General features: G+C 41.3%; 2 protein-coding genes across 2 annotated transcripts; one reads left to right on the forward strand and one right to left on the reverse strand.

Moving 5' to 3' along the window:
• Positions 1-1568: 1568 nt before the first annotated feature.
• On the forward strand, positions 1569-9555 carry LOC135499758 (glutathione hydrolase 1 proenzyme-like). Its single transcript, XM_064790705.1, has 12 exons — positions 1569-1798; positions 2293-2568; positions 2844-2966; positions 3599-3696; positions 4160-4373; positions 4898-5052; positions 5366-5512; positions 5926-6068; positions 6705-6898; positions 7456-7687; positions 8534-8656; positions 8947-9555. The coding sequence occupies exons 1-12, from the start codon at positions 1788-1790 to the stop codon at positions 9091-9093; spliced, it is 1863 nt and encodes a 620-aa protein (XP_064646775.1). The 5' UTR covers positions 1569-1787; the 3' UTR covers positions 9094-9555.
• Positions 9556-10752: 1197 nt separating this feature from the next.
• Positions 10753-21499, reverse strand: LOC135499615 (glutathione hydrolase 1 proenzyme-like). Its single transcript, XM_064790490.1, has 12 exons — positions 21432-21499; positions 19762-20031; positions 19317-19439; positions 18618-18715; positions 17940-18153; positions 17261-17415; positions 16733-16879; positions 16177-16319; positions 14586-14779; positions 13794-14025; positions 12844-12966; positions 10753-12562 (listed from the first exon to the last, which is right to left on the reverse strand). Exons 2-12 carry the CDS (start codon positions 19998-20000, stop codon positions 12416-12418), a joined length of 1815 nt encoding a protein of 604 aa, XP_064646560.1. The 5' UTR covers positions 20001-20031; positions 21432-21499; the 3' UTR covers positions 10753-12415.
• Between the last annotated feature and the right edge of the window lie 1186 nt (positions 21500-22685).

Below are 22685 nucleotides of genomic sequence, written 5' to 3' on the forward strand. Positions count from 1 at the left end.
GATTTAATTCCTTCTTCGTCTCGCTTCAAATTCATAAAATGGCTGTCTTCCATACTTGTAGTATGCAGATCTAGTGGCGCAGTACAACACTGCGCATCTGGGATACCCCGACGGATTGCCTCGAACCGCGAAATTCAAAACTGCTGGCAATGTGCCAACTGACATTTTTGCACAATAACGCCACCTAGTGATATGAAACGAAATTAATCTATTTAATATCGAAACCTCCATATCAGGCCAACCTCTAAAACTTCATTTCAAACTTCAATCTGCTGGAATAAAGAAAATGGGCTTTTATAACCTTGACCTACTTATACCTGAATAGTAGGTCACACTGACCTAAATCTGTGTCAACATGTAGAGATGCCCAATAGGTGTCTACATATCAAATTTAGAGAGTCTATGACCAATAGCAAAAAAACGTGCCATGATCAAAGAAATTTTAGAGTTCTACCTCTGTGACCTTGAAATGAAGGTCAAATCAAAAACCCGTGTGATATGTGATGTACCTTTATTAGATACACCCACCATAAAATTTTCATCGCTCTAGTTTTAACCATAAGCTTCAAAATGACAAAAATAGGTTTTCAAAGAGCACCCCCTATATGGCAGACCAGCAGTCAAATTGCGCTGATTTTCATTCTGAAGGAAGGTCTTGCCTAGGGGTACCCACACACCAAGTATGAGCGGTTAAGAAACGTGCCACGATTTTGTCAAAAGTTAACGACGGACGACGACGACGACGACGACGACGACGGACGACGACGGACGCCAGACGCCGCGGTATCGTATTAGCTCACCTGACAGGTGAGCTAAAAAGGGAAGGGATATCTGAGTGAACTACCTGATGATGAGGGTTCAGGGGTGAAAGGAAGGACGTTTAGAAAGCTCGAGAGTGTGAGAGTTAGTCCCCGAGAGTGTGGGTGTGGTATATAGGATTGAATAAACGTTTAGTTCGAAAGAGAAAGGAGACGTAGTTTAACAGTGCATATTATGTATCTTAGTATAATATTTCATGTACAGCATGAGTTGAAACTAGCTGTACTTGTCTTTAGTTCCCAGTAGCATACACAAAGTTTATATTACAGCGTGGACTTGGGTATATAATTCCTTCAGGCGCGGTCCTTGTAAGGATAAGCATGTCTGTCTAGTTTTGCTTTCAAAAGGCACATTCTAAATAACCTTGTCTTATTCGAGTAGGGATGAGTACAAGAGTACACTTTAGGCTTAAGTCTGTACTCGGTGGATTCCTAGATGAGTGGTTCAATCTTGGTAAGGTTCGTCACTCCCCAAAGCAGCTCCCTTAACAAGCCTTTTGTCATTTTTCGTTCCAGTATTGTATTGAATTTTCTCCATCCAATATTTGCAGTGTTTATAGTATCTTGATATGATCTCTCAGGAGAATTGCGCTTATATTGTCTATCGTCGTCTGTAATGACCTTCGTTGACGTGCCGTACTCAACCCGCAGTATTCCAAATCACAGTATATCTCGCCTTTTCATCTTTTGTTTATGTTTAATTAGTAAAACCAGGTGGTGATTATTAAGAGGTCAAAGCACCTGCATTACCATCAGGACAGTGACCATAAAACAGGTGTTTTGTGGATATTGAATGCTGTGTGCATGCAGCTGCACTCCAAAGAGCGATTGGCTGATACCTGACCTGATGTCCCAAGTATTAAAAGGAGGTCAAAAAAGAAGTTAGTGCCATCAGTTGAGTCGTGATTTTTATGCGAAAGGACATCTTCCGTAGAACTCACTTTATTGCGAAACCGAGTGGACTTCAAAATGATCCGAAGGTAGGTTTTGATAAAACTTTTGCTGGCTCCTTTCTTTATTTAATATATTTTCTCAATTTCACTCGGTTCACATTTGCGCATTTCTATTGCCTGTCAGTCACTACTAAATGAACGACGAGCAGCTTAAGTTTGTTTCTTATCTCTCCAGTAGAGAAACTTGACAAACAAAATCTCTACTGAATTTTTTAGTTCCGTGAACATGTACATTTCCCTTTACATCAATATACAGCTGATGCAGGGATTTTTATCTTGATCTTTTTCATGATAGAATTTTTTCAGAAGTTTTTCGAATCGAGCTCAAAAAAAGAGTTTTTGATGCAAATGACGTCATCAATGGCGAATTGGACTAAAGTTCTAGTCGATTCTCTTCAGGAACGGAGTAGAATTTCCAAATGGATGTTATCATATACATGTAGATTTTATTACACGTGCTAGTGTTTCATACAACGGTCAACGCTTTTTCTTGCCCTAACCTTATTTTCCTTGTGTTTCAGCAAAACCGGTGTCGACTGCTCGCGCCCCGCCCACGTGATGTACATGGTCGTGCTCTGGGGTTTCATCCTGCTCGCTATGGTGATGGACTCCCATGGTTCAATGATCTCATCACCAGGAAATACGTTTGTCTTTGGAACCAAGCCAATGGAAGAATGCGGAAATTTTACATACGCGTTCAAGCGGCCCAGGAACTTTCAAGACTGTATTGGCAAAGAGATGGTGTACTCAAAAGCCGCGGTCGCCTGCGAGAGTACAGCTTGTTCGAAAGTTGGTCGGTAGGTGGATCGAGACTGGAAAGAATTGCATACTGCTAATCATTTGATCTTACAGCAGCTGTCCATTGTCTTTCATCGGTTCATCAGTTCATATGTCATGTTGCAGTTGGATGCTGGCGCCACCTGTGTGTGATGCTTGAAGTAGAGTCTTTCAGTATAAATCGATATTAATCTGGTTGAAGCATGTCTGGTGATGACTTTGAGCGACGAGAAAGGTTGTCGATTCTCTGGGCACTTACTGTTTTAACTCAGATAAAATAATTTTCTTTTTTCAGGGACATATTGAAGAAAGGTGGTCATGCAGTTGATGCCGCCGTAGCCGTTCTATTGTGTGTCGGGGTGCAGAATCCGGAGGCGTCCGGAATCGGAGGCGGCCTTCTCATGAACATCTACGACAGGTAAAGATTAATACTCGGCCTACTCACTGGATCAGGTAGCAGGCCGAATTGATCATGCCAGTCATTCATTTTGAACCTTTCTCACTCCCTCCTCCTCTCTTGGCTCGCTACCGTTGTACTGGCCCGCTCACCGCGCCCTCGGGGAGAAATACTTAGTAGAAAATAAGTCATCGGTGGGGAGGTGATTTTGAAGGGCAAGTGGCAGAAGCCATCTTCCGCCCTGTCTATTGAAGTAGATTTTACTTCGCGGGTTTTGAAGAGATGGTGGTTAGACCCAGGTAAAAGCGCAAAAAGACCCGGGGAGAATGTGTCATTTTGTCTGTGTGGTATTGCCCCTTTAAGGTGGGACTGTAGTAATCCTTTAATTGTTTAACAATATCAAGGTCGCCCAAGTACATAGCAGACGCTGATGAACGCCCAGGAGACTCAGTAGCCCCTGTGAAACAACTTCTGCCGGCGATTGCATGTGTTGATAACTCAAGATTAACACGGAGGCTGAGGATTAACCTATTTTGAGAGGTGTCGGTATGCTAGAACTGGCCAAAACCTATAAATACATTCCTGCAGTCTGCAAAAGTTGGCGAATGCAGTACTTTATAAATGCCTACACATATATTTTTTCTCCTCCAAAGGAAGAAGAAACAGTCCTTTCCAATAGATGGCCTCACGACAGCGCCGGCAGCAGCTGCAGATTTAGAGCAATATGCTGACAAAGAGAATCAAGCAAAAGGTAACCTTTTGACAACCCCTCCTTCCCCTACCTTCAGATTTGTGGTCTGTTGATAGCAAAGTTCCTGCCAGCTCTGTTACGGAGTAAAAAATCGTTCCTTTTTTCTTTCGAGTTTATTCCGAAGACCCGACCCGACTTTTGAAATGGAACCCAAACGCCTGCTCTTCTCTTTAAGAAATGATCATGATATTGCAGTATCCTCACATGAGGCGTGACCTCCGTTTTACAGCATGCCTAAGGTCCTGCACAGCCGCCACATTCGAAAATCGGCAACAATACGACTCGTAACTAGGTTTTGATGGTTCGTTTCGTTAGAGGGAGGTTTTGCTATGGGATGTACGAAATCTGTCTTATAAATGAAAAACTCCCTCTTCGTACCAATTACTAAAAGCGCACCGTTGTTAAAACAGTCATCTTCTTTAAACTCCGTGCTGAATACAATCACAATTACCTACCTTTCCAGGACTCCCTTCGATAGCAGTTCCAGGGGCGATGGCTGCCTTACAGGCAGCACACAATCGATTCGGCCGCCTTCCCTGGGCCGAGTTATTTGAACCAAGCATCAAGATGATGGAGGAAGGTGTCCCCCTTGATTTCTCTACGGCAGATGCCCTCGTCTATCCGGACTTTGTCAACGAGACTATGATTGAGGATGTAAAAACAAATCCATCACTGAGGTGTGTTTGACTCGGCACTGATTTAACTTGTCCAGATGTCCATTGTAACAGAATGAAACAAACCCGCTGTAAAAGTGACGGGAAAACACATGAAACGCAAAAATATGAGTACCTTCGTTTTGACGACCAAATTTGACTAGCCATTTTTAGCCACGCTGGCTTTGCAGCGTAGCTTATCTATAAACAGCAGCACTGGGTTTTTTTAAAGCATGATTTCCACTCAGAGAGTCAAGATCCGCACATATTCAACCAAAGTGGTTTGGATTAAAATGACAAGTGCCACGTCCAGTATTGCTGCCCTAGTCGCGCGCAATGTTTTGAAGATTGGCGTCAATTGTTAGAAAAGGAAAATTCAGTTAAAAAGTGAAAACCGTGAAACCGTAACAGGCTGTTTTTGATTAAACGAAGTGGTATCCAACCTGAGAAATGGTTTTAATATCAATTTAAGTTGGTAAAGTGGCTCCCAAACGTTCTCAGCTTTGGCCGATTCCTAAAGAAATGTTGTGTTTAAACTACCATTTCAGAGCATTGTACCTTGACGAATCGACAGGAGCACCCAAAGAGGAAGGAGACATCGTGTTCTATCCAAAGCTCGCTAAGACTTACAGACGACTTGCTCAGTTCGGTGGAGTTGATTTCTACAAGGGCAAGATAGCCAGGGATATCGTAAAGGAGCTAAGTAAGAACGGATTTATTCAGAGGGTTTTTTCAATACCTAAATGTACATTTATTCTATACTTTTGCCCGTTTTGTGAGTTCGGGGTGCGTCACCCTTCATACCCGCAGAATTGACTGCGCCCCTCATGGCTAAGTGGTATCCGCGGTCGCTCGATTTGCGAGGCATCTTTTCTAAAAACATACAATGTAGATTTTCACAAAAAGCGCCCACTTGCTCTTGTCCTTGTTGGTCATCCCCTGTCAATTAAGACATCGCCAGTCCCCACGCTGATCGGCGATAATACAAAGTAATATTTACTTCATCTGCTTTAAAGGAGGACGTTTCACTTCGAAGGACCTTTCCAACTATTCCGCCAGGTGGCGGGATGCAATAGCCGACTATGTTAGTGGTCATCGATACTACACGCTTCCACCGCCCTCTTACAGTGGTCTGATACCACTCTTTTTCCGCATTCTTGAAGGTAGGTGTGCATATTTTCATTTTCTGCATCCCTCCGAAAGGAGCCAAGTCAATCTGACTCATGAACAGAGAAACCAAGCACTAATTCCAAAGTCAAAACACCGAAACACCTTAGTCGCAATTTACTTAATTCTCATGAGTATAAGACATGTGCATTGCGCCTTGCTTTGACTGAATAGGTTTTAGTGTAGTGACTCTCTTTCAGACATCGGTCCTGCTTCATTTCATTCATGACCGTTCAATTTGCCTCGTCATCAAAACGTTTTCAAAAGGTTTTCAATGACCGGTTGGGTCAAAAATGGATTCTTTGCGAGATAATTTTTCATCGACGTTTTTCAGGAGCTCGACAACCTTTAATTTAAGAGTGCATGGACTCGTGATTGCTTTCGTTTAAATGCTCGCTTCTTTTGCCAGGTTTTCACATGACAAAGAAGGACCTCGAAGAAGGACCCGAGCAGGCTGCCTTGTTTTATCACAGATTCGTAGAAGCAGGAAAATTCGTATATAAGACAAGGAAATATCTGGCTGACCCGGACTTTTATCCAAATAGCATAAAGGTGTGTCCCTGTTCTTTGTTCTCGAAGATGACAGTGCATTTGTCAGTATTGACGGAGCAACTTGGGCATGGGGTGGCCTGTGTTTGTTTTTCATACGGAAAATGGCTTCCAGCTGGCGCATTCCTTCACCACAGATATGAAGGACGCCGTATTGAACAGTTCATTGCAACTGTATGAAACCGTAGGCTTACCTGAAATTCGCAAAACATATTTCAACAACCACCTCGCAACACTTGAATCATTAATTTTTACGTTGTTACAATCTTGGTAAAACCTTCGACTGAGAACCATCTATTCTGGGGAAAACATTGTTTGAACTTAACATCGTAATTTGTATTCGAAGTTTGCCTGCATTTAGTTTTGAAGTCAAGAAAATTCATATCTTCAAAATCAAAGTTCAATTTTTCAAAACATATTTTATTAATCACTTAATCGCTACTACGAGCCACGTTTATCACTGCAAACCTCATTAAAACATATAAAGTAAATAAATGAGACCAAAAAGGGATGTGAGATATGGTTCGTATGTGGAATGTGGCTTAAAACATTGCCTTAAAACAATAGCCACCTTGCCCACGATAACTCTAAAACCACTCTCTGTGAACTACATGTATGATCATAAATTTTCTGTTTTAGAATTTAACCAAATTATTGACACAGGAATATGCTGATGCATTGCGCGCTAAGATTGACGACAGCAGAACATACAGAGACGCACAACATTACGAGGACATCATGATTGATGAAGGAAATAAGCTTGGAACCTCTCAAGTGACGATCGTGGACGAAGAGGGGAACGTAGCGTCCGTTACCAGCTCAATTAATTTGCAGTAAGTTACTGGAAGAGCAAGCACCCCGTGTAATGGACATCACGTGCAGTCACGGTTCGGTCCTTGGGAATGGGAAATGAACAGCTCGGACCAGCGCGTGGCTAGCACCGATGACCAAGCCCATCGGGTGGGAGGATGCTTTTTTGTGAACGAACGTTTAACAGCGAAAGCCGCGTCAACCACCGCTCACTGATCATCCATGCTCTTACCATGATAAATGAGGTGATCACATCACATGATTATCACATTCGAAGAACAATAGTTGCACGTTTATCGGCTATACTAAGTTTGATCGTTAGAGTAAGTTCATCATTTCACTCCTAGGTGGAAGAACATGCTTCATTCAGTCCTACCACCTAGGAAGCAATTCATCAACTAACAATTTACATGTAGGACAAATAATCATACTTCTTCGCAGTTGAATCAATACATTTCGTCACTCAATCCGAACGTTTATAATTCAGTTGCAAATTGCGAATTGACAGACGCATTAGTAATGCAGAATTTCTACTTAAGTTGTGCATTTGCTGATTTATGTTATATGTTTTATCTTCAAGCATGGGTTCAAAGGTGGTTGGTAGCCGAAGCGGCATCATCTACAACGACCTGATGTCTGACTTCACATACCCTGGCGTTACACCAGTAGGCAAAATGGTTCAGCTTTTCCCCGTCCCTGGGAAGCGAATAATGACCCACACCAGTCCCTTCGTGATGGTCGACGAGAATGGGGACGTCAAGTTTGCGGGCGGATCGTCGGGGGCTCATCGCATCACAACAACGATCGCGCAGGTATGTAAGCTTACATGTACATGAACCATGTTTAAAAGTTATAATTTTTCGCTTTGAAAGAGCGTCTACAGAAGCGCTCAAGAGGCCCCCCAAGGATAATCAATTAGGCTGTCATTGCTGTGGACTACAACAACTGGGTCTTAATCATCCCAGTCACACCTGCAAGGAGATGGTGCACGAAACGCACTCTTAAAAGTTATTGATAAACAACTAATCTGATAGTTTCAATTGCTATATCTGTGAAATTAGTAAAAAAGAAGCGAATTCCAAAACGCCCGGGTTAAGAATAAACCGTACTTTTCAGCGCTAATGCACTATGCGCAAACGAAGCCTCGTTTTGAATTCAGCGGACAGCGTTGGGCAACCAAAACCGCTTGGGTCGGCGCAAAATATTGAAGCTGTCAAGGCATTTCAAACCACATTATTCGCTGTTTAATATGAGATGTTTCAGAATAGCATATTGATACCTCACTGTCAGTATTGATTGTCTCACCAAAACACCCTCGCGGTTTGGGTGAGACAACCAATACCTCCAGTTCAGTATCAGTGCCTTAAACTAACCATTAATCAGTAAAAAGAAGCCGTGGTAAAAAATTGCTATTTCGATAGTTAAACAACTAATTTCACAGTCGGTGCAACAGGAACTACCGGAATAGGAAAAAATACTATAAACTAGTTATTTTTTTCTTATTGATTTGAAGAGTACACAGCGAATCCCTGGAGGGAATCAGAAATACACAAAATCATAAATTTAGATTAGACGGGAGAGCGAATTCGGCAGTCAAGGCTGAGAGACATCGGTGAGAAAGCATGGACCTTTCCTAATGTTCCCACATATTCTTACAGGTCCTGGCCAACATTTTTATCTTCAAAAAGACACTGAAAGAATCCATTGACGATCCTAGGTTGTATAACTTAAACCTGCCACTTAACCAGAACACTCTTGTTAACCCAGACTTCAAGAATAAGGTACTAGTATGGGCGTTTTCTTCCTGAGCTCCGGCGCATATACGACTACTATTTTCATGTCGTCTTCTTCTTCTTCTTCTTCTTCTTCTTCTTCTTCTTCTTCCTCTTCTCCTATTTCAAAATAATGGGTGGAGGTCTGAGAATACCATATCGCCAGGCGGAGGGGTGCTTGGTGTTTTGTGCTGGATGATGTCTTCTTTCGACTGTTGTATTTTTTGACGGTCATAAAAATAATCCTCAGTCGTCACCATCTTCACATTTTAATATTGTCAACTTGTTCTACCTTGCAGGAGATCCTAAATCTGCTGGAGAAGAAGGGACACCAGATCTATTTCTACTGTTACATACCGTCAGGATTCCACGGGATCCTGGCACAAGACGGAAAACTACACGCTTACGTCGATCACAGGAAATTTGGCTGCCCTGCCGGGTATTAAAAATAAACATTTCGAAGATTCAATTATCAATCATTGATTGTTGATTTGTTTTAATTTGCTGTCGATTAGTGATGTCAAATTGAATGGAAACACCCAATTTCGGACCAAAACTAAGGGAGGTTCTATTGTATACACAAAAAGGTGCTCCCTTTCGCAAACGTTATTACTCTCGAAGACTCCTTATTTTACATGTGAAGAGTAGCATATTTTTTGCCATTTATGTACAAATTGAACCAGGTCCATTCCACAAACGGGGTTATAAAATCCACCAAGCAAGAGAGTGAACTGATCTTTTGTCTAACATAGTAAAAATGCGAGTGCTTGAACTGATCTTTTTCCTAAAATAGTAGGAAAGCGATAGTTTGAACCGATATGTTGTCTAAAATAGAGGCAAAACGTTAACTTGAACCGATATTTGTCCCTAATCCGACTGATGCATGATTTCATTTAATATTTTATAAATATTTATGAGTGTAAACGAAAACATAAAATGAAATGACACTCAGCACTGTTTTATTGTTTATTTCTTTTTGTTTTATGTGCACGTAGGCGGCCACTGCAAGGCTCGAGATAACCCCCTAAAGTGTCTTTCGAGGCATAAAACTTGGCCCATGACCCTCCCTTTTAAAACTCTGAATTTTGAAATCTGTTACAGGATTCCTGAGATTTTGTCAAGACTTTAGTTTATCTTTTGAGTAAGAAAGTCTAGCTCCAGCCCTGCAACTGAATCAGGGGTCAGTAATTAAGGGCTTAAAACATACTTGTGGTGAATAGTTCATGAAGGGACTGGATTATGGTAGAAGAAGGAGAAGGAAGGCACCCAGGTCCCGTAATAAGACGGGTAAGAATCATCAGGAGTCATAACTTCACAAGTTCGCCTCCGGTTTATGAATAGTTTCTTGGAGTCTCTTCGAGACCTGTGTGGATGTCTTAAGTTTCTTGAGAAAAATGCAAAACATGAATGACTGAAAACGGCTATTGCTAAAAAATGCACGTAGTCCTGCTTTTTCATTGATCCTTGCACTTTGCACTCCCATCCGCTGACTATGTTATCTAAAAGGGAGCACAGATCGTAGCAAAACTCCAATTATTCATTTTGGGACAATTGACGAATAATTTCCTGACAATCGCCATGTGTAATACGGTGTAATAATGTCCTAAAACGTGGTGGCAAATACCGACATCACCTTGCAAGAGTGGTGCACTTTGGGTTAAGGAATTAATGCCGAGCTGGAGGTCCTTGGTTGTAAAATCAAGACTGCTCGGGTCGACCGAAAATGCAGATCAAAATCCGAGGCAACGCCGAGGGTTTTGGACGTAATTTGTCCCAAAGGGGTCCAAAGGTGAAGAAAATAATAAGTGGTTTGGTCCCTCTTTCGTCAAAGAATGGTGCAGTCTGGCGTCCGGAACTCCGTCGCCAAAGTCACCTGTGAGGATGGGGATCCTCGGTCTGATCGAGTGCGGCCGCGGTGTTTACAAACTTTCAGGCCTCCTATATCTATTTAGATATTAATAAAACCATATATTGAAGGATTATTGTCTCCTGTAAGTAGATAATGAACGGTTGTGATGGTTATTTCCGTGATTAGTACGCACTCTGCGCGTAATTATCGATGGAATCATGGAAATGTGCACAAAATGAGCTAAAACTATAAAATATACAATAAAGTGCTAAGTTTATTTTTGTTTTATACTTATAAGTACTTACAGAATATCAAATGAAATCATACATGAATCGGGCTGGGGACAAAAGATCGGTTCAAGCTTTCGTTTTTCTTCCAATTTCTACTAAGTTAGACAAAATATCAGTTGACGCTATCGCTTTTCTAAAATGTTAGACAAAAGATCAGTTCAAGCTGTCGCTTTTCTACAATGACAGACAAAAGATCAGTTCATCCTATGGCTTTTCTACTATGTCAGACAAAAGTTCGGTTCACCCTTGCTATTTATTTTTCTACTATGTTAGACAAAAGTTCAGTTAACCCTATCGCTTTTCTACAATGCCAGACAAAAGATCAGTTCACCCTATGGCTTTTCTACAATGTCAGACAAAAGATCGGTTCACCCTTGCTATTTCTTTTCTACTATGTTAGACAAAAGATCAGTTTAAGCGATCGCTTTTCTACAATGCCAGACAAAAGATCAGTTCACCCTATGGCTTTTCTACAATGCCAGACAAAAGATCAGTTCACCCCATGGCTTTTCTACAATCTCAGACAAAAGATCAGTTCATCCTACGGCTTTTCTACTAATATGTCAGACAAAAGACCGATTCACCCTTGCTATTTCTTTTCTACTATGTTAGACGAAAGATCAGTTCAAGCTATCGCTTTCCTACTATGCCAGACAAAAGCTCAGTTCACCCTATGGCTTTTCTACAATGTCAGACAAAATATCAGTTCACCCTATGGCTCTTCTACAATCTCAGACAAAGGATCAGTCCCACCCTATAGCTTTTCTACTATGTCAGACAAAAGATCAGTCCCACCCTATCGCTTTTCTACTATGTCAGACAAAAGATCAGTTCACCCTATCGCCTTTCTACTATGTCAGACAAAAGATCAGTCCCACCCTATCGCTTTTCTACAACGTCATACAAAAGATCAGTTCACCCTATGGCTTTTCTACAATGTCAGACAAAAGATCAGTTCACCCTATGACTTTTCTACAATCTCAGACAAAAGATCAGTCCCACCCTATAGCTTTTCGACTATGTCAGACAAAAGTTCAGTTAACCCTATCGCTTTTCTACAATGTCAGACAAAAGATCAGTTCACCCTATGGCTTTTCTACAATGTCAGACAAAAGATCAGTCAAGTTATTGTTTCTCAACTATTATGTTGTCCCTACCAAACTAATTGTGAGACCACGTGTCAATAAAATCGAGTTCGCAGCACGAGGTATTTGGCATGTTGTATGGCGAGCTGCCAAGTACTGTTCACACGGTTTCGTAGCCCCGTTTGTGGAATAGACCTGGTTCATCATGTACATGAATGGCAAGAAATATACTACTCCTCACATCTAAAATAAGGAGTCTTCGAGAGTAATAACGTTTGCGAAAGGGAGCACATTTTTGTGTATACAATAGAACCTCCCTTAGTTTTGGTCCAAAATTGGGTGTTTCCATTCAATTTGACCTCACTAATCAGGACCACTCTCTATCAAGACTGCACTTGTCATCCCAGTCCCGAGGGTGTCCTTGATAGAGAGGTTCTACTGTATTGTATTTGTGTCACGAAGCCCGTTACGCATCGACAGCCAATTAAAACAAATAAATAAATAATGATTGATAATTGATTATCAATCTCCGAAATGTTCAAGTTTAATACCCGGCAGGGCAGCCAAATTTCCTGTGATCGACGTAAGCGTGTAGTTTTCCGTCTTGTACTAGAATCCCGTGGAATCCTGAAGGTATGTAACAGTAGAAATATATCTGGTGTCCTTTCTTCGCCAGCAGATTTAGGATCTCCTGCAAGGTAGAACAAGTTGACAATATTAAAATGTGAGGATGGTGAAGACTGAGGATTATTTTTATGACAGTCAAAAAATCCAACAATCGAAAGAAGACATCATCCACCCCAAAATACCAAGCACCCCTCCGCCTGGCGATATGGTATTCTCAGATCTCCACCCATTATTTTGAAATAGGAGGAGAGGAAGAAGAAGAAGAAGAAGAAGAAGAAGAAGAAGACATGAAAATAGTAGTCGTATATGCGCCGGAGCTCAGGAAGAAAACGCCCATACTAGTACCTTATTCTTGAAGTCCGGTTCAACAAGAGTGTTCTGGTTAATTGGCAGGTTTAAGTTATACAACCTAGGATCGTCAATGGATTCTTTCAGCGTCTTTTTGAAGATAAAAATGTTGGCCAGGACCTGTAAGAAAACGTTGGAGCATTAGGAAAGGTCCATGCTTTCTCACCGATGTCTCTCAGCCTTGACTGCCGAATTCGCTCTCTCGTCTAATCTAAATTTATAATTTTGTGTATTTCTGATTCCCTCCAGGGATTCGCTGTGTACTTTTGAAATAAATGAGAAAAAAATAACTAGTTTATAGTAATTTTTCCTACTATGGTAGTTCCTGTTGCACCGACTGTGAAACTAGTTGTTTCAACTATCGAAATAGAATTTTTTTTCACCATGGTTACTTTTAAAGGCATTGATACTGAACTGGAGGTATTAGTAGTCTCACCGAAACCGCGAGGGTGTTTTGGTGAGACAATCAATACCGACAGTGAGGTACAAATTTCGTTTCTAAACATCTCATATTAAACAGCGAATAATGTGGTTTTAAATGCCTTGACTGCTTCGATATTTTGCGTTAACCCAAGCGGTTTTGGTTCCCTAACGCTGACCGCTGAATTCAAAACGAGGCTTCGTTTGTGCATAGTGCATTTGCACTGTAAAGTGCGGTTCATGCTAAACCCAGGTGTTTTGGAATTCACTACTTTTTTTACTAATTTCACAGATATTGCAATTAAAACTACCAGATTAGTTGTTTATCAATTGCTTTAAAGAGTGTCGGTGTTAAGTGCGCCATCTACGTATTGCCGATGTGTGGGACTATTAAGACCGAGTTGTAGTAGTCCACAGCAATGACACCCTAATTGATTATCCGCGGACGCCTTCTTGAGCGCTTTCTGGAGACGTTATTTCTAAGCGAAAAATGATCACAGGGTTCATTTACATATAAGCTTATATACCTGCGCGATCGTTGTTGTGATGCGAGGAGCCCCCGACGACCCGCCGGCAAACTTGACATCCCCATTCTCGTCGACCATCACGAAGGGACTGGTGTGGGTCATTATTCGCTTCCCAGGGACGGGGAAAAGCTGAACCATTTTGCCTACTGGTGTAACGCCAGGGTATATGAAGTCAGTCATCAGGTCGTTGTAGATGATGCCGCTTCGGCTACCAACCACCTTTGAACCCATGCTTGAAGATAAAACATATAACATAAATCAGCAAATGCACTACTTAAGTAGAAATTCTGCGTAACTAATGTGTCTGTCAATTCGCAATTTGTAACTGAATTACAAACGGGATCGAATGACGAAATTCGTTGATTCAAATGCATAAGAAGTATGATTTGTCCTCCATGTAAAATTTAGTTGATTAATTGCTTCCTAGGTGGCAGGGCGGAATGAAGCATGTTCTGCCACCTAGGAGTGAAATGGTGAACTGTAATATCTGTTTTAAGCGTGATAAGAATTAGTATCGCCGATTAACGTGCAACGATTTTTCTGGGAATTTGATAATCAGTGATGTGATCACCTAATTTATCATGGTAAGAGCATGGATGATCAGTGAGCGGTGGTTGACGCGGCTTTCGCTGTTAAACGTTCGTTCACAAAAAAACATCCTCCCACCCGATGGCTTGGGCATCGGTGCTAGCCACGCGCTGGTCCGAGCTGTTCATTTCCCATTCCCAAGGACCGAACCGTGACTGCACGTGATGTCCATTACACGGGATGCTTGCTCTTCCAGTAACTTACTGCAAATTAATTGAGCTGGTAACGGACGCTACGTTCCCCTCTTCGTCCACGATCGTCACTTGAGAGGTTCCAAGCTTATTTCCTTCATCAATCATGATGTCCTCGTAATGTTGTGCGTCTCTGTATGTTCTGCTGTCGTCAATCTTAGCGCGCAATGCATCAGCATATTCCTGTGTCAATAATTTGGTTAAATTCTGAAAAAAGAAAATTTATGATTATACATGTAGTTCACAGAGAGTGCTGTTAGAGTTATCGTGGGCAAGGTGGCTATTGTTTTAAGGCAATGTTTTAAGCCACATTCCACATACGAACGATATCTCACATCCCTTTTTGGTCTCATTTATTTACTTTATATGTTTTTAATTAAAGGCCATAACTCCAGGTATTTTGCCATTTCCTGCTGTAAGACGTTTTCAAAAGTGCACCTAACAATTTATATAATACAGAAAACCCCATGCGATTTGCTCCATCCATTTTGAAGATAGCCTTTCAGGTGTTTGACAACTAGATCACCTAATCAGGCTAGCAACTGGCTTGTTAGAGCCAGGCGGCGGGTTCACCAAAATTGTGATGTAGATCAGGCTATTGCCCTACTTGGGAGGACACATATAAATTAATGCTCTTAAAATTGATAAATGAAGTCTGTTTTTCATTGACATTTTCAATGTTCAAGTATGAAAGCATACCTTTGCCCATAATAAATGAATTTATTGTATTCCAAAAATATTTTAATTAAATATTTTAATTTTTTTTGGAAAACCGGTTATATTTATTTTAGAAGTCAACTCTCACATCTAGAAAGTGTTATTTGAGCTAATTCATGAAGTGGGGAAACAAAATCAATGCCAAAAAAAACATAGACCCCACAAATATGGTCCAATTAGGTTTTCTAGACAATTTAGGCAAATTTATAGCACTTTATTGATTTTTCAAATTCGATTCTTTTAACAGAAAATTGCATCAAATACATCAATTTATACAATACTTAAACTATCATAATGTATTTCTAATTTAAAGCTTCGATATACCTTATAATAAGGTAAGGTAATGCAGACAAATTTATACTATTTATAGTAAGAAATCCAACGTCAGCCTGATCTATGTCAGTAAACCTGCCGCCTGACTTTACTTAGAAACCTAACCAAGGCTGTTACATAACATGTAAACAAAGCCGTTAATTTGCTATATCTCTGGACTGGGTTCTTCAATTTTGATCAAACTTGATTTAATGCGGAGCTTTAAGTCCAGTGTTTGAGGATTTGTACATGTCATGCAATCATAAAAGCAGGAGTCATGGCCTTTAAGCTTGGAGTGATAATTGTAGCTCTTAGCGATTAAGTGATAATTAAATATGTTTAAGAAATTGAACGGTGATTTCAACGATATGAATTTTCCTGACTTCAAAAGAAATGCAGGCCAACTTTGAATAAAAATTCCATTACATTTCCCGTTATTCTCTTCGGTGAACGAATGGGCCAGCTGGAAGCCATTTTTCCTATTAAAAACCAAACACATGCACCTCATGCCCAAATTGTTCCTTTAATCCTAAAAAATGCACTGTCATCTTCGAGAACAAAGAACAGGGACACACCTTTATGCTATTTGGATAAAAGTCCGGGTCAGCCAGATATTTCCTTGTCTTATATACGAATTTTCCTGCTTCTACGAATCTGTGATAAAACAAGGCAGCCTGCTCGGGTCCTTCTTCGAGGTCCTTTTTTGTCATGTGAAAACCTGGCAAAAGAAACGAGCATTTAAACGAAAGCAATCACGAGTCCATGCACTCTTAAATTAAAGGTTGTCGAACTCCTGAAAAACGTCGATGAAACATTATCTCGCAAAGAATCCATTTTTGACCCAACCGGTCATTGAAAACCTTTTGAAAACGTTTTGATGACGAGGCAAATTGAACGGTCATGAATGAAATGAAGCAGGACCGATGTCTGAAAGAGAGTCACTACACTAAAACCTATTCAGTCAAAGCAAGGCGCAATGCACATGTCTTATACTCATGAGAATTAAGTAAATTGCGACTAAGGTGTTTCGGTGTTTTGACTTTGGAATTAGTGCTTGGTTTCTCTGTTCATGAGTCAGATTGACTTGGCTCCTTTCGGAGGGATGCAGAAAATGAAAATATGCACACCTACCTTCAAGAATGCGGAAAAAGAGTGGTATCAGACCACCGTAAGAGGGCGGTGGTAGCGTGTAGTAACGATGACCACCAACATTGTCGGCTATTGCATCCCGCCACCTGGCGGAATAGTTGGAAAGGTCCTCCAAAGTGAAACGTCCTCCTTTAAAGAAGACGGGTAATTGTTACTTTGTATCATCACCTACCAGCTTGGGGACTGGCGATGTCTTCAGCGGATGGCCTCTCAAATGATAGAGTAAATGGGGAGCCTTCGATGAAATTAACAAAGACATACCTCGCAAATCGAGCGACCGCGGACACGACTTTGACATGACCGAGCAGGCAATTCTGCGGGAATGAAGGGTGAAACTCCCCGAACTCAAAACAAAACGGGGATCCTTGTGCGTGGTTACAGCATTGTAATCGGTGACCAAATCTTTGGCTGCTGCAGGTGGTCACCCGGGCGGCAAGCTAGCAGCATAAGTATAGAATGAATGACACATTTAGGTAATGAAAAAAATCCTCTGAATAAATCCCTTCTTACTTAGTTCCTTTACGATATCCCTGGCTATCTTGCCCTTGTAGAAATCAACTCCACCGAACTGAGCAAGTCGTCTGTAAGTCTTAGCGAGCTGCGGATAGAACACGATGTCTCCTTCCTCTTTGGGCGCTCCTGTCGATTCGTCAAGGTACAATGCTCTGAAATGGTAGTTTAAACACAACATTTCTTCAGGAATCGGCCAAAGCTGAGAACGTTTGGGAGCCACTTTACCAACTTAAATTGATTTTAAAACCATTTCTCAGGTTGGATACCACTTCGTTTAATCAAAAAAAGCCTGTTACGGTTTCACGGTTTTCACTTTTTAACTGAATTTTCCTTTTCTAACAATTGACGCCAATCTTCAAAACATTGCGCGCGACTAGGGCAGCAATACTGGACGTGGCACTTGTCATTTTAATCCAAACCACGTTGGTTGAATATGTGCGGGTCTTGACTCTCTGAGTGGAAATCTTGCTTTAAAAAAACCCGGTGCTGCTGTTTATAGATAAGCTTCGCTGCAAAGCCAGCGTAGCTAAAAATGGCTAGTCAAATTTGGTCGTCAAAACGTAGGTACTCATATTTTTGCGTTTCATGTGTTTTCCCGTCACTTTTACAGCGGGTTTGTTTCATTCTGTTACAAAGGACATCTGGACAAGTTAAATCAGTGCCGAGTCAAACACACCTCAGTGATGGATTTGTTTTTACATCCTCAATCATAGTCTCGTTGACATAGTCCGGATAGACGAGGGCATCTGCCGTAGAGAAATCAAGGGGGACACCTTCCTCCATCATCTTGATGCTTGGTTCAAATAACTCGGCCCAGGGAAGGCGGCCAAATCGATTGTGTGCTGCCTGTAAGGCAGCCATCGCCCCTGGAACTGCTATCGAAGGGAGTCCTGGAAAGGTACGTAATTGTGATTGTATTCAGCACGGAGTTTAAAGAAGATGACTGTTTTAACAACGGTGCGCTTTTAGTAATTGGTACGAAGAGGGAGTTTTTCATTTATAAGACAGATTTCGTACATCCCATAGCAAAACCTCCCTCTAACGAAACGAACCATCAAAACCTAGTTACGAGTCGTATTGTTGCCGATTTTCGAATGTGGCGGCTGTGCAGGACCTTAGGCATGCTGTAAAACGGAGGTCACGCCTCATGTGAGGATACTGCAATATCATGATCATTTCTCAAAGAGAAGAGCAGGCGTTTGGGTTCCGTTTCAAAAGTCGGGTCGGGTCTTCGGAATAAACTCTATAGAAAAAAGAAACGATTTTTTTACTCCGCAACGGAGCTGGCAGGAACTTTGCTATCAACAGACCACAAATCTGAAGGTAGGGGAAGGAGGGGTTGTCAAAAGGTAACCTTTTGCTTGATTCTCTTCGTCAGCATATTGCTCTAAATCTGCAGCTGCTGCCGGCGCTGTCGTGAGGCCATCTATTGGAAAGGATTGTTTCTTCTTCCTTTGGAGGAGAAAAAATATAGATATACTGGTTTAGGTAATCAAGTGCAGAAGCTGCTTCACAGAGGAAACTGAGTCTGCTGGGTGTTCATCTTCTCTATCAGCGTCCGCTCTGTACTTGTCTCTACCAGCGTCCGCTCTATACTTGTCTCTATCAGCGTCCGCTCTATACTTGTCTCTATCAGCGTCCGCTCTATACTTGTCTCTATCAGCGTCCGCTCTATACTTGGGCGACCTTCATAGTGTTAAACAATTAAAGGGGCACCTTAATACTACACAGACAAAAACACACATTCTCCCCGGGTCTCTTTCCACTTTTACGTGCGTCTTACCACCATCTGTTCAAAACCTCCATAGTAAAATCTACTTCAACAGCGGCTGAAGATGGCTTCTGCATACTGCCTTTCAACTCTCTCCCCCCCCCCCCGACGACTTATTTTTCACTAAGTAGTTCTCTCTGAGGGCGCGGTGAATGTTATAGCGGGCCAGTACAACGGTCACGAGCCGAGAGAGGAGGAGGGAGTGAGAACGGTTCAAAATGATGGGCATACCGATTCGTCCTGCCACCTGATCCAGTGAGTAGGCAGAGTATCAATACATACCTGTCGTAGATGTTCATGAGTAGGCCGCCTCCGATTCCGGACGCCTCCGGATTCTGCACCCCGACACACAATAGAACAGCTACGGTGGCATCAACTGCATGGCCTCCTTTCATCAATATGTCCCTGAAATTAAGAAAGTATTGTGTCTGAGATAAAACAGTCCACATTATTAGGAGCCAGAACACCACCACCTCTTTCGTCGTTCCAAGTCATACCGACTAATTTGTGAGTGCATCACAGGAGCTAAATAATTTTAAGACATATGGGGTGCTTTTACTTGATTTGCAAATTTTTAACCTGAAAACTAGGTTTGGTTCAAAATTAGGTTGAAGAAAAACCCAACTTTAAAGAAATCGGCCTAGCAGTTTTGGCACAACCAAAACAGACAGTGACAGTTACTTATGAAAATGCCTATAGTATACATGTATTTCCAATCTCCACCTACCGACCAACTTTTGAACAAACTGTACTCTCGCTGGCGACCGCGGCTTTTGAGTACACCATCTCCTTGCCAAAACACTCTTGAAAGTTCCTGGGCCGCTTGAACGCGTATGTAAAATTGCCGCATTCTTCCATTGGTTTGGTCCCCAAAATAAACGGATTTGTCTTAACTTCTGTATATGTTGCATGGGAGTCCATCGCCATTGCGAGGAAGACGTAATACCATAACACAACTATGCACATGACCTGGCTGGGGGTGCCTGAACGAGTGTTGCTGAAAAACAAGAAAAAGCAAGGTATGATATCGTCCACTTTCATCAAAAGGGAAAAATAGTAAAAATGGTCAGCACTGTAATATGCTTCATACTGGATTAAGGAGAGCTCAGTTGACATTCGCCAAAGCAGACAAAATATTCAAGCATTATTGTATCTGCCATGCATGACGATCTACCGACGTCATGCGTATTTTCTTTAGGGGAATACCTTCGGACTTATCCTCACCGATGGTAAGACGGCATGCAACAATGTCACGATTTTCGAGTCTGCTCCTGTTTGAATATTTATTCCTGTTTTGAGCCCAATAAAAATTGTTCGAGGGCCAAAACTCACCTCGCTTGTAATCATCGTCAGTACGAACAACGAACGGAATCACACTGGCACAATTTGAAAATAGTGCGTATAAAGACACAAAAAAAAACTTCCTTTTATGAGGAACATTTTCGTACATGGACTTGAAATACACTTTGACAGCAATTTTTAAGCACAAAAACTAAAAGTCCTGTAGTTTACGTGGATGAGCGATGTCAGCAGATTCTGATTGCAATATGGCGGCCAATTCAAGCAGCGACAGTTGGATCGTTAAACACTTTAGAAGACTGCATCGCTTCATATAGCCGAGAACATTATATTTGCTATAGAAAACCAATTGATTAAGAAAATAATATTATTTATGTATGCTTATTTTCCGTTTCATGAAAGTCAAATATCAATTGTATAAGATCCTTCACGGACTTCATATCTACATTTATCCCTCCGGGTTAGAAACACCGAAAGCACGACATTCTTTTTCATGATAATTTCTTCATGGATAAAAAAATATATATTTGAATAAATAAATAAAAAAGTGACGTTTTGTTATCAATACGTATGTTATAGATCTTTTTGTTGTAAGCCCACAATGTATGTATCATTAGTAAACTCCTACCTTAAGCCGTTCGTTAAGAAATCGAAACTAGAAATAGAATTTGGAAATCCAGGTTTCCCATAGCGATGTTCATGATTGTATGATTGTAATATCTAGCAGATAGCACGAATGAATAAAAGCTCAGTTGAATGGCGAAGAGAAAACATCCGAATGGATACCGCACAAATGGGAGAGGTTCAATCCATATTCGCGTACATCTGGATGGCCGCGGCGCAGTTGTCGCCTCATAGTCCGATCGCGTAGAACAAGAAGAGGAAGTTGGTACCCGACGTGCATCGCTCTTGCAAGGTGACGTCAGTATTTGCCACCAAATTTCCGATCAGGTAAAAGACAATCGCTGCCAGTTGGTTATTAGTCTAGTTTTGCATCTTCATCCTAGGCGCACACTACGCAGGGAAAATACGGCAAACTTATGAACTTAGTAAAATGGAAATTGGGGAAGTTTCCACCAGCAGCAGTCGCCCACCTACCTTCGGATGATCCGCTACGCAATGAAACGGGAGTTCAACGGAAGATGCCTTTTTGTATTGCACATTAAATCGCTGGTTGGTGACCTGTATGATTCTTCAATTGTTATTAACATCCCACCTGCTTTTACGGTAATCGTCATGAATTATTGCACGAGTTTGGCCACAAGGGTTTTGATATGGTCGTATATGTTGCACCTTTATCATAAAGATTTTTAATGATATTGTATTATGGTAATTTATTGGAAGGAGTTAAGTCCATGATATTGCTACGACATTAAACACTGTCTGAAGAGAATGCCTCGCTTTCCAGTAACTGTGCACTGGGGTGGGTATTTTCAGTTAAACATCCATATGGCCAATAAAGGAATTTGGGGGTCACAGTGGCGGCCAGCAGGGATTTCTAGTGATGCAATTCCCCGGCAACTTTATAAATAGTTTTAACGGATTCTTTGACCTCAAGAACCTATAGGTAGGCATCAAGATATTCATCCTATGTAAAATATGAGGAAGTGAGATATAGCCCAAAATATGATGTAGTGGCCATCTTGTTTTTGGCGTCACATTTTGACCCTTTCCGGGGCCTAAATTTTCCTAAACTTTCGATATGTTGTCCACATGATCCAATAGCACAAGAAAACACCATATAATGTTTTCTATCATTTCTGGGCGGTTAGGCCTTTTTTTTAAACATAATCCATCAAAACTATTAAAAATCGTAATATGTCAACCCTTTTAATCTTTCGTCAATTATCTACTTGTGAAGCCAGGTGGTTTGCAGTTGCGACCCCACAGTCAACAACACTTGCATCAATCGTCATCATGATTGTGTGACTGTAAAACAGGTGTTTTGTTTCCGAAAAAAAGAGTAAAGTGTCCCAGAGTTATCAGTTAGCTTTTGTTTGGCCAATACCTGATTGGAAGTCCCATCTGACCCTGCAATTAAAGAAAGTGGCGAATTCACTTCGTGCCATCACATCGCGATTTAAGGTGATAAAACGCACGTTCCGTGGAACTTTGCCTTTTCCTTGCAAAACAGAGTGGACTATAAAATGATCCGAAGGTAGGTTAAAGACATATGATCCGAAGCCAGACAGGTTATAATGGCCTCTAATAAAACTATTCTCAATTTCCAGTTTAACAAGTTCATACCTTGTTTCTACTCACCGATGCAGCAATTGTCTTATGAAAAATAAGAGAATCAAGCGGTAATTCTCATCGTGATATTGTGATAATGCAGACTAAGAACAACTAGTC

This window comes from Lineus longissimus, chromosome 15 (assembly GCF_910592395.1).
Source record: "Lineus longissimus chromosome 15, tnLinLong1.2, whole genome shotgun sequence".
NCBI classification, from domain to species: domain Eukaryota; kingdom Metazoa; phylum Nemertea; class Pilidiophora; order Heteronemertea; family Lineidae; genus Lineus; species Lineus longissimus.